The 12,134-nt window shown below is 44.1% G+C and overlaps 1 protein-coding gene across 4 annotated transcripts in view; it reads left to right on the top strand.

Annotated features, from left to right (window-relative positions):
* LOC130481408 (adhesion G protein-coupled receptor B1-like) overlaps positions 1–2,942 on the top strand; it is an 85,588-nt gene extending 82,646 nt beyond the window's left edge. For all 4 annotated transcript variants that reach the window (XM_056854021.1, XM_056854019.1, XM_056854022.1 and 1 more), the window contains one exon: positions 2,709–2,942. In XM_056854021.1, the coding sequence (XP_056709999.1) occupies positions 2,709–2,906 (198 nt within the window). In that variant the 3' untranslated portion in view covers positions 2,907–2,942. The remainder of the gene's footprint in view (positions 1–2,708) is intronic.
* The last annotated feature ends 9,192 nt before the right edge of the window (positions 2,943–12,134 follow it).

The following is a 12,134-nucleotide window of genomic DNA, read 5'->3' as shown; positions in this document are numbered from 1 at the left end:
TTTGTTCTTCCACTAACTCTAAATCTTCCCCATAGTAGTTCACGGTGGTGGTGGTAGAAAGTCCTGTCAAGTTGTAGGTACTTCTGGCAACCCTGTAGGCTTTTCAAGGCAAGAGAGATTCAGAGGTGGTTTGCCATTGCCTAGCTCAAGGAAGCCCTGGACTTCATATATATATACACATATAAATACTGCATTCATACCCCCTTCACCAACTTTAGACTTAAATTATTAGTTTCTGATCTCAATCCTTAATTTGTCATTTTTCTAGGCTACACACTAATAACAAAAGAATTGGAAGCACTTGATTAATAATTAATAATCAAATACTGGCTACTGCAATAAAGTACATACCTATACATATATTTTATGTATTAATTAATCTAAAACTACACACTTCAGGTGCTAAGTCCTAATTTAACACCATTCCAGAAACGGCCAAATGGATCAGCAAATTATTCGATTTCGCTTTGATGTAAAAATTAACACACTTGGAGAAAAAGAGTACAATAGATGATTTTAAGTTGAAATGGCAACCATTATATGATAAATATACACGTGTTTTAAACTCCATTTTTTTTCTTCGTGTAGTGTAGTAGGAAGCCCTGGACTTCCTTGACGGTCTCCCACCCAGGGACTAAACAGGGCCGAACCTGCTTAGCTTCTGAAATCTGATGATATCAGGCTAGCCTGGGCCATCCAGGTCAGGGCATAGTAGTTATTAGGCACGGAAAATCCCTCCATGGGAGTAGCAAACAGTCTCTTGCTTTTGTGACATAATTTTCAGAGAGTAGAAGCCTGAGAGGATAAAAACTCCTCTTGGGTTTGTGAACATGATATCCTTGGCTGCTGTATGGAGAGGAACTGACTGTGGCAATCCCAAAATAATTCCCAGCAAACCTGCAAGAACAGGGTAGGGGTGCAAGAAAGATTCTAACAGTAAACACATTCTATCTCAGGGAAAGTCATGAATTCATACCTGAATGTAGATTAACATGGGCCTAGTTTTAAATGTCAACCTGTGTGGATGGATTTGTTGTGGGTAATGAAGCATTTATTCATGCGAGCTTCCCTCTGCAGTCTGCAGTGTATGCAAACAACTCGCATTTCTTTATTTTAATCAAAAGCATCTTTGTCATCAATGCAAAGTGTTTTAAATCGAGTGTCCAGCTGAAACCTTGCACTGAGGGCTGCCAGCTCAGGGGGGGGAATAGGGTTGCCAGTTCCAGGTTGGGAAATTCCTGGAGATTTTGGGGGTGGAGTCTGAGGAGGGGCGTGGTTTGGGGAGGGGAGGGACTTCAATGCCATAGAGTCCAATTGCCAAAGCGGCCATTTTCTTCAGGGGAACTGATCTCTGTTGCCTGGAGATCAGTTGTAATAGCGGGAGAGCTCCAGCTACCACCTAGAGGTTTATCAAAACAATTCACAGTGTGATGCTAATAGGCTATGCAAAAACAATCCACACAAGGCTCAGTTCTATACATATATTCAAAAGGAGATAGTCAATACAAAACGTAGTGCAAGCAATATCTATAGGTGAGCAACAGTCAAACAAGAGAACATTATACAAAAATATCAAAAGACAAGTCAAAGAACAATATATACAACAAATCTATGTCTAATGTTTCTCTTTGAGTCTTAAAGACTTTCCAGTACAATTTCAGTTTTTGTAAGAGCTGGTCCCGAAAGTAGAAAGAATTCCTACAGATTTTTCAAGAGTCCAAGTGGGAAATCAGACTTTTATATCCACTGGCTATGTGCTGCAGGTGTTTCAAAAGGAGACCAAGCTGGCACTTATAGTAGAATGGAAACATCTTCCAGGTAATAGACACTTTCACCAATGATGGCTTCTTCAGCCTTGTTGTTTTCTTAATGCTACATAGTAGTCTGGTGGTTGAAGTTTCCTCTGGCATTTCGAACACAACCCAGGATGTGATGGCAAATGACAGTGTGGGGAGCCAGAAAACTGTATGCTGGAGGACTCCTCATTAGCACATTTGAATAAAATGAAGGTGGCAAAAAACAAAATTCAGGCAGAGCAAAGCAATGCCAAATCTATGCATGTTTACTCAGCCCTAAGTCCCACTATGCCCAATCAGCCTTTCTCCCCAATAAAAAAGGATTGCTTAGGCACCAGTTCATGTGCGGATGTATTAGCCATCCGACTAAAAGGTCTTGCGAAGTTTTCAACCACCAGATACAAAAGTCTGATTTCCCACTTGGACTCTTGGAAAATCTGTAGGAATTCTTTCTACTTTCGGGACCAGCTCCTACAAAGACTGAAATTGTATTGGAAAGTCTTTAAGACTCAAAGAGAAATATTAGACATAGATTTGTTGTATATATTGTTCTTTGACTTGTTTTTTGATATTTTTGTATAATGTTCTCTTGTTTGACTGTAGCTCACCTATAGATATTGCATGCACCACCTGGAGGTTGGCAACTGGAGTGCGGAAATTCCTGGAGATTTGGGTTTAGAGGGCAGGGTTTGGGGAAGGGAAGGACCTAGCAGAGTATTATGGCATGCACTCGCCAAAGCAGCCTTTTCTGCAGGGGAACGGACCTCTGTCATCTGGAGATCAGTTGTAATTTCCAGAGATCTCTTGGCTCTACCTGGAGGTTGGCAACCCTACTTTGCAGTCCTTCTCAGATCTTGTGTCTTTGAACTCTCATCTGTTCATTCTTTCTCTTTTTGTTTGCTTTCTTTGCAGCAAGAGAAGCAGCAGACCCCCAACAAGAGACCCTGGGAAGGAATCCGGAAGGTCCATTCACCACCAGCATGGGTTAAAAAGGACATGGAACCAGTAGCTCAGTCTCCCTTGGAACTCAAAACTGTAGAATGGGAAAAAACGGGAGCAACGATCCCCCTGGTGGGACAGGACATTATCGACCTCCAGACGGAGGTCTGAGGAGGAAAAGACGAGAGACTCTTACGGTGTCTTTTCCTCTCCCCCCCTTGGAAAACAAAGCAGAATACAAAACAGATAAAGATTTTAAAAGAACAAAACCCCAGTTAAATGGCATTGAAACAGAGAGAGCAAAGGCTGTTGGTTTCTCTTTGAGACCTTGCGGTTCAAACAGAAGACACTACGGAGTAATCTTGGTATTGTTCTCTGCAGACGGAGTTGGGAGAAGCATTCCTTTGTAGAACGTAGTAGCAGTAGGTGCAGAACGAAATACGGTCTTTCCCAGGTAAGGAAAAAGGATCGGAGGGGGAAGGGAGCAGTGTGGGGGTGGGGAAGGAAAAAGGATCGAGGGAAGGGGAGGAATCTAGTTTAATAAAAAAGAAAGACATTCTTAGTGGCAGAGGGTCATTACCAAGAGGGTTCTGGTGGTTGAACAGTAGCAACATACGTCAATGAAGTAGCATTTGGAACGGATGAGTCATCGGGAAAACGTGCCCAGCAGTGGATGGCCAACGATTCCACTGGATCGCCTTCTACCAGCTGGTTCTTATCTAGGTGGTGGGAGGGAGAAAAAATAGGCCTGTCTCCCTTCCACCCACCCCCCTCAGTACCACCAAGAAGAAACTGGAACTCGAGCTCCTCAGCTTAAGAAGAGTCCTCCTCGTTGAGCTGGGTCTTCTCCAGCTGCCCTCCAACGAGCCAGCCCCAAGGATTCCAAGTTGGGGCAGCAGAGTGGGATGGGAGAGGGTGTCTCTGTGGTGAATTCCTCAACATTTTCTTCTTCCATATTGGATTTTCTGAACTCTTCAACAACAACGAAAAGTGTGATGTACGATCAAGCGAGAGAGATCCTCTTAAGACAATTCTGATCCACTCAACCTGTCTCCAGACGAAACAACCTTGACTGGGTAGGGGAGGGTTTAAAAAAACAAAAACAAAAAAGAATGTAGGTCATCATATTGACTGTTAGTAGATCATAGACAAGCTCATGGTGGCCCTTTGCTCTAAGGGTCACACGGCCTCATTTTTTGGTTTCTTTGTTTTCAAAGACTCGGTAACAACACCTTTCCCTCTTCACGCTTTTCCCAAAGCGGACAATCCCCAGTTAACAGGCCTGGAGAAGTTGAGAACATGGAGAACATTGCCTTAGGACTTTGAGATAAACTGAAAAACAAACAAACATTGAGTAACATCCACTTGGGAAAAAAATCTATTTTTTTCTTCTTCTTTTTCTTTTCTTCAATAAAAAGACAACTTGAAACCCTAGGACTTTCCTTTCTTTGACTCGTGTCCTGTCAAACACCTTTCCATACGTTCATTTGTGGGCAGATCTATCGGGCTGTGCCAGTTATCCCCATAAGGAAAAAGCGAGGGGGCGACATCTCGGCAGTCTTTCTTGTCCACCGGGTTAGAATGTGACCTTGCGTTGAGGAGTTAAACCTAATACCTTCTCCTCCGTTACCTCGATCCTGACTAAAAAAGCTGACCCCCACAGACACTCAAATCGGAACCATCATTTTTTAAAAATAGGGTCAACAGCTCAACAGACATTTCCCCGCTTTCTTCAAAGATAGCTGGAAACTGTTATGGTCGAGAGCAAGAATAGTGAGAGCAATGAAAGGAAAACTTTCATGGAATTACTTCTTTTTGTGGGGAAATAATGAATCACAACCATATTTCTACCATTTGTTAAACCGTGAATTTGGTCAGCAATATTTAAACTTAAAAAAGAAACAGCAATATTTAAACAGCAATATTCAAACTTTTACCTTTCTATACCTTTCTAATCAGGTTCTTATCATTTACCCCCTTGTACCTTTCTTTTGACTGGTAATTTTTGATTAAGAAAAGTATCTTTTAAAAAATCAGTTTTCTTTTGTCATAGGGAGATATTTGAAGTGAAAGATCTTTTTCTTACTTTATTTGCTTCATAGACATGTATCCATGGGAACCTTTGAGGTTGCCAGTAGTTTCTATCAAGGGCTGCTTCAATACAGGTGCACCAATCTCCATCCCTGCGACAGTCGCAGCACCACTCCGACTCCCCCCTTTCCCCATCACACCTATCCAAAAGTACAGGCATGATAGTGATCATACTGGGATACGCTCCTAAGGTCACTTACTCTGGTTAGACCTCACCTAGAGTCTTGTGTTCAGTTTGGGGCACCGCAATTTACAAAAGTTGTAGACAAGCTGGAACGTGTCCAGAGGAGGGCAACAAAGATGGTGAGGGGTCTGGAGACCAAGTCCTATGAGGAAAGGTTGAAGGAGCTGGGTATGTTTAGCCCGGAGAGGAGAAGGCTGAGAGGGGATAGGATAACCATGTTTAAATACTTGAATGGCTCTCATATAGAGGAGGGTGGCGAGTTGTTTTCTGTTGCCCAAGAAGGTCGGACCAAAACCAACCGGTTGAAATTACATCAAAAGAGTTTCCGTCTAACAGAGCAGTTCCTCTGTGGAACAGGCTTACTCGGGAGGTGCTGAGCTCTCATTCCCTGCAGGTTTTTAAGCAGAGGCTAGATGGCCATCTGTCAGCAATGCTGATTCTATGACCTTAAGCAGATAATGAGAGGGATGACATCTTGGCCATCTTCTGGGCATGGAGTAGGGGTCACTGGCGTGTGGAGGGGAGGTAGTTGTGAATTTCCTGTTTTGTGCAGGGCGTTGGACTAGATGACCCTGGTGATCCCTTCCAACTCTATAATTTTATTATTCTATTCTATGAACCAGGTCCCCCCTGGCCTCCAGCAGGGGATGGGGGTGTGTGTGAAGGGGACAGATCCAGGTTGGGAAAGTCCTGGAGATTTGGGGATGGAGTCTGGGGAGGGCAGGGACCTCAGTGGGGTAAAATGCCACAGAGTCCACCCTCCAAAGCATCCATTTTCTCCAGGGGAACTAATCTCTGCAGTCTGGAGATGAGCTGTAATACTGGGGGAACCCCAGGTCCCACCTGGAGGCTGGCATCCCTCCCACCCCCAGGACTCTGATCCTCCCCTTTCCCTGCGAAGCCTTGGCGTAATGTCACAATGTGGCTCAGCAGTGAAATCCCTTTAGAGCTAAAAACTGGGGAATTATGAGCATCACAGAGCTGCCCTGCCCCACTTTGAAAGGGACGTGTCGACAAAGACACCACTCCACAGATTCTCTTTTGAGCCAGATTTCCCCACTCTTACACATGAAGCCAGCTGGGTGACCTTGGGCCAGTCACAGTTCTCTCAGACCACTCTCAGCCCCACCTACATCACAGGGTGCCTGTTGTGGGGAGTGGAAGGGAAGGTAATTGTAAGCCGGTTTGATTCTTCCTTAAGTGGTAGAGAAAGTCGGCATACAAAAACCAACTCTTCACCTTTCTCCCCATAGGGGACCCCAAAAGTGGCTTACGATATTCTGTTCTTCATTTTATCCTCACAACAGCCTTATAAGGTAAGTTAGGCGAGAAAGTGCCTGCCCCAAGGTCACTCTCCTTGGAGGTTTTTTAAGAAGAGGTTTATTCTGCCCACTTAACATGGTGTTTGCAGGAAAGCACCCTTTCGCTCTGATATGGCTATGCATGCAGATTAGTGTGCATGCCATTTTGTGTCAGCCATTTTGACAATCCCAGTTTCCTATTTGGGGGCAAGAGGGTAGGGCAACAATGAATCGCCTTTTCCCCAATGCATCCTGTGCATTGCCAGTAGATGCCTGAATGATTATAAAAACAATAAAGCCGAAACACAGAACGAGTCTAAATCAGGAGTTGTGTGTGTGTGTGTGTATTTGTGTGTGTGTTCACTGAGTATATAGGGAGAAGGGGAGGATGAAGCAACGGAGTGAAAGCCAGTCCACAAATGCCAACCCCCCCTTATTGTTCCCTGCATCTACAAGCATTTCTGTTCTCTTTCGAATCGATTCCGTTCTTTGTGGCGACGGGGATTGTATTTTTCTGAACCAGCAAGGATATAATTTCTGTTGTAATTAACTGTGTGATCTTACAAATGCGGTGTGTTGATTTAAAACAATGCAAATCCCTTTTAAAAAAAAAAATCAAAATGTCCTATGATGTAATTGTCGCACTGTAGAGCATTTACTGAATGCAAAAAGCACAATGGTTTGGGAGGCTGGTTTAAATAATGTTTAGCCGAGTTGATCTGCAGTAGGAGAACTCGATTTGAGTGCAGTAGCATCGTAGAGACCAACAAAATTTTCGGGGTACAACCTTTCGAGAGTGAAAGTTCCCTTCGGCTGACAGAGGTTGGAATGGAAATCCCCGAGTCCTTATATCTCAGTTTGAAGTGGGGGAGAGGAGCTGCAAAGAAAGGAGTCAGAAGAATGCAGAAGGTCAATACAGGGGAGAAATGCTTGGGGGCAGAAAATTAGCATCTATCCTGAGACAAGACCTTATTTAGCCCTAGAGGGGTCCATTGTCCTGAATTTGTGAATGAGCTCAGTTTCAGCAATCTCACATTAATGTTGTAACTCTTCTAATTACACCTCTTGGGCACAGACCCATGGCCAACTAATGGGATCAGACCAGTATAGCATTGCCACTAGGGTTGCCAGGTGCCTCTTGGCAACCAGTGGGAGGTTTTAGGGGTGGAGCCTGAGGAAGGTGGGGTTTGGGGAGGGGAGGGACTTCAATGCCATAGAGTCCAATTCTCAAAGCGGCCATTTTCTCCAGGTGAACGGATCTCTATCAGCTGGAGATCAGTTGCAATAGCAGATCTCCAGCTAGTACCTGGAGGTTGGTACCAGTAACTTGTTAAACCCTCTGCCCAACTTTGCGGCACTTCCTACACCTGAGGGCCCCAACATTTTTGATCCTCAGGGCACCTTTCGGAATTATACCATAATAGGGTGGGTGCAGCCATAAAATGGCTGCAACAAAATCGTTGCTGCAGGAGGGGGAGATAGCCACAAATTGGCTGGCGTAGCTTACCTCAGTAGCATTGCCAGCTCTGGGTTGGGAAATACCTAGAGTTTTTGGGGGTAGAGTGCCTGAGGAGGGCAGGGTTTGGGCAAGGGAGGGATTTCAATGCCATAGAGTCCAATTGCCAAAGCGGCCACTTTCTCCAGGGGAACTGATTTCAGTTGCCTGGAGATCAGTTGTAATAGTGGGAGATCTCCAGCCACCACCTGGAGGTTATCTCAGAGAACAAGATACCTATGCTGAAAAAGACTATAAGTTAAAGAACAACAGCATGTGGCTCCAAAATAGGTAATTTATAATAGATTCACATTCAAACAGACTCGGTACTCAGACCTAAATTCAAAATCATATGCAATTCAATTACACTTGATACAACCAAAGCAATAAATTTCAAAGGGATTCAAAGGAATTACAATTCATTCCTCAAACACAATTCATTCCCAAACCATGGGTATAAGAGTTCAAATCAAATAAGGTCACTCCAGACCGTCACAGTACGTTCCTCCTTTGGTGGTGATTACCCCACTTCTCTCCGGGGAAGAGGCAACAAAGTTCCAACTCACAAAGTGATGATGTTCCAAATCATAAGAAGACGTTCAAAATCATAAAAAAGACGACACTTCTAGATAAGTTGTCGTTTCGCCAACCCGGCTTCTTCAGTTGTACTTAAAAATTAATTCTTTTATGCAATTCGGGCACTCCGCCTCTATAAAAAATGCATTTAATAGGCAATGGTATTATAACGTCATTTTTCAAAACATTAAATTGATATGAAACATATTAAATTCCATGTATTGCAATCTTACCCCAATAGTGATAGACCAGACACGGCTCAAGACCCAAACAGGCTCCTAGTTCCTACTGAGAGGTTGTGAAAGCTAAGGGGAATAATACTCAGAGTTATAGATGGGAGTCAGCTGTGCATCCAATACAAACTCCTAACCTGCTTAAAGGAAACTTGACAAGTCAAATTCATGATTGAGTCCCGCAGGAAACATCGTTTTAAAAAGAAAAATGAGTTTCATTTCCTGTCTATGCAGGATAGTGGTAATATCCTGTTGGTGATAGGAACGAGGTGTATACTTCCAGAGGGCAAAAAATAAAATATCATTTTCGGAATGTCCTTTGTCGAGGTAATGCTGCGTGAGTGGAGCATCTAATACCTTTGCCCGCAAGCGCGCCCTGTGCTCCCCAATCCTAAGCTTAAGTTGTCTGGTACAGGAGCCAATGTAAAGAAGAGAGCAGGGGCAAGAAATTGCGTACACAGTATTCCTTGATGAACAATTAGTAAAATGCCTCAGTTGATATTTGAAATTGAACGCAGAGGAGCTCACTTCTTTCACTGGTAAACTGAGCGAACAGACTGAGCAGGTTCCACACTTGTAGTGGCCAGAAATCATAGGTCTGGGTTTAGGATCAGAAAAGTCAGTTTTAACCATGTAATTCTTCAGTGACTGGGTTTTCCTCAGGCCAAATAGGGGAGGTTGCTGACATCCAGGTATATTCTGCAAAATGTGCCAGTGACGATTGATTATTTTCTTAATATCATATGTCAAATGATTAAACTCCAAAGAGCCATAGATTCTGGGGGCAGTCTCACACTTATGACCTTCACTGCGTAAAAGGGAATTCCTTTCAGCTAGATCAGCCCGATGCTGAGCTTTCCTAATGCTATCTTCTGCATAGCCCCTACAGCGTAACTTTTTTGTTAGTTCTGAGGCTGCCTTGTTATAATCATGGTTAAAGGTGGAATTGCGTTTTAGTCTTAATAACTGGCTGTATGGTAAATTGAGTTTGAGATGGAGGGGGTGATGTGAATGAAAGTGCAAACCTGCCCCTAAGTCCGTAGGTTTGTGGAAAGGTTTCACTGCAATGGTGTTTTGCTGGGTCCTAAAGACCGTCACGTCTAGAAAGGAAATGGATTGCTCACTGAAAGAGCCCGAGAATCGTAAGTGCTCATCTAGAGAATTGATCCATGTGTAAAATGAGGAGAAACTGTCTGATGAATTCAAAATAAGAAACAAATCATCAATAAATCTAAAATAACATTTAACATGTGCCAAAAAAGGATCACTATTATACAAAAGCCGTTGCTCAAAAGATATCATATACAGATTGGCAATCGATGGGGCGCACGCTGCGCCCATAGCAACTCCCTGGGTTTGAATGAAAAACTGGTCCTTGTATCTAAAAAAATTGTTCTCAAATAAAATATCAATCAAACTTAATAGAAAATGTGTGGGTGGCAATAGATTCTCCCGATGATTCAGTCTCTCTTCCAGGATGCTTCTAGCACTCTCCAATGGAATGTTTGTATAGAGTGCTGAGACGTCCAGAGTAACAAATACAGCTTCTGGAGATATTTCCATGTGTTCAATTTTAGTAATAAAATCCCTGGTGTCTTTGATGTAAGAGGGAGTGTCCTTCACCATGGGTTGAAGAAAGGATTCTATGTATTTTGAAACAGGCTCCAAAAGACTGCCGGTTGCTGATATAATAGGTCTTCCAGGAGGATTTTCTAAAGTCTTATGGATTTTAGGCAAAGAATAAAAAATCGGAACTCGAGGGTATTTCACAAACAAAAAGTCAGCCGTAGGTTTTTCTATGTAGTTAAGAGCCAAGCCTTCATAGAGAACTGTTTTGACCACATTCGAGATCCTATCAGTAGGATCCCTGGAAATACGTTTGTAGAACCTAGTATCCTGCAGTTGTCTCATATTTTCATTGTTATAATTTTGGGAATCCAAGATCACGATGGCCCCTCCTTTATCGGCTGGCCGGCAAACAATAGATCTGTCTTCAGACAGTGATTTCAAAACGGAATGAATTGTAATTCCTTTGAATCCCTTTGAAATTTATTGCTTTGGTTGTATCAAGTGTAATTGAATTGCATATGATTTTGAATTTAGGTCTGAGTACCGAGTCTGTTTGAATGTGAATCTATTATAAATTACCTATTTTGGAGCCACATGCTGTTGTTCTTTAACCACCTGGAGGTTGGCAACCCTATACCTAGGCTTGCCAACCTCCAGGTACTAGCTGGAGATCTCCCGCTATTACAACTGATCTCCAGTCGATAGCGATCAGTTCACCTGGAGAAAATGGCCACATTGGCAATTGGACTCTATGGCATGGCGGTTCCTCCCCTCCCCAAACCCCGCCCTCCTCAAGCTCCACCCCAAAAACCTCCCGCCGGTGGTGACGAGGGATCTGGCGACCCTACCTATACCTCAGTCACAGAATGAGGATTCTTGTGCTGTGGTGGCAGCTTTTGCCAAAGCCATGGTTTTTTTAAAAAAAAAATTGTACCGCCAATCAAATATCTAATGGCCAGTCAGAAGCCTTGCTGGGCAAAAGCCCCACCCACTTTGTAAAAACTCTTGGCATGCACCCCCAAGCACCACGCTGGGACCCCTGTTCTATACCATCTCCTAACGCCACGGCTGTTCCCATTCCAGCCCAGTTGCAGGAGAGCCGGCGTGGTGTAGTGGTTAAGAGCGGTGGGTGGTTTGGAGCTGTGGACTCTGATCTGGAGAACTGGGTTTGATTCCCCCACTCCTCCACATGAGCGGCGGAGGCTAATCTGGAGAACTGGGTTCGATTCCCCTCTCCTACACACGAAGCCTGCTGGGTGACCTTGGGCTAGTCACAGCTCTCTTAGAGCTCTCTCAGCCCCACCGACCTCACAGGGTGTCTGTTGTGCAGATGGGAAGGGGATTGTAAGCCAGTTTGATTCTGCCTTAAGTGGTAGAGAAAGTCGGTGTATAAAAACCAACTCCTCTTTTTCTTCTGTGTAACTGAGGGGACAAATGTATGTTTGATGATTACTGCTGATCAGCTTAGGGTTGCTGGCTCTGGGTTGGGAATTACCTGGAAATTCTGGGGGTGGAGCCTGAGGGAGGCGGGGCTTGGAGAGGGGAGGGAGTTCAATGCCATAGAGTCCAATGGCCAAAGCGGCCATTTTCTCCAGGGGAACTGAGTTCTGTCACCTGGAGATCAGTTGTAATAGCGGGAGATCTCCAGCCACCACCTGGAGGTTGGCAACCCTAGATGACTTTCCCCCCGCTCAGTTTTCTCTGGTTCATTGTCTTCTGCCTTGTTTCCTTTCCCCGCCCCAACCTGTCCCCACCCACACCCAACCTCTGCCTTTGTCAATGATATCTGTACAGTTTTCAGAGCTCACCGGAATGTGTCTTCTTTCTAATAAAGGGAAAATATGTCAGCACCAGGTTGTGCCTGCGTTTTTCAAGTGCTTCCACTGGACATGCTAGGAAAAGGAAATGAGGAGCTGTGATCCATCTCAAGAGCCATACGCACCAGAACCA

The sequence above is a fragment of the Euleptes europaea genome, chromosome 8 (genome assembly GCF_029931775.1).
Source record: "Euleptes europaea isolate rEulEur1 chromosome 8, rEulEur1.hap1, whole genome shotgun sequence".
In the NCBI taxonomy this organism is placed as follows: Eukaryota; Metazoa; Chordata; class Lepidosauria; order Squamata; family Sphaerodactylidae; genus Euleptes; species Euleptes europaea.
Note: the sequence above shows the minus strand (reverse complement) of the source record. Positions and strands in the feature narration are given on the sequence as shown.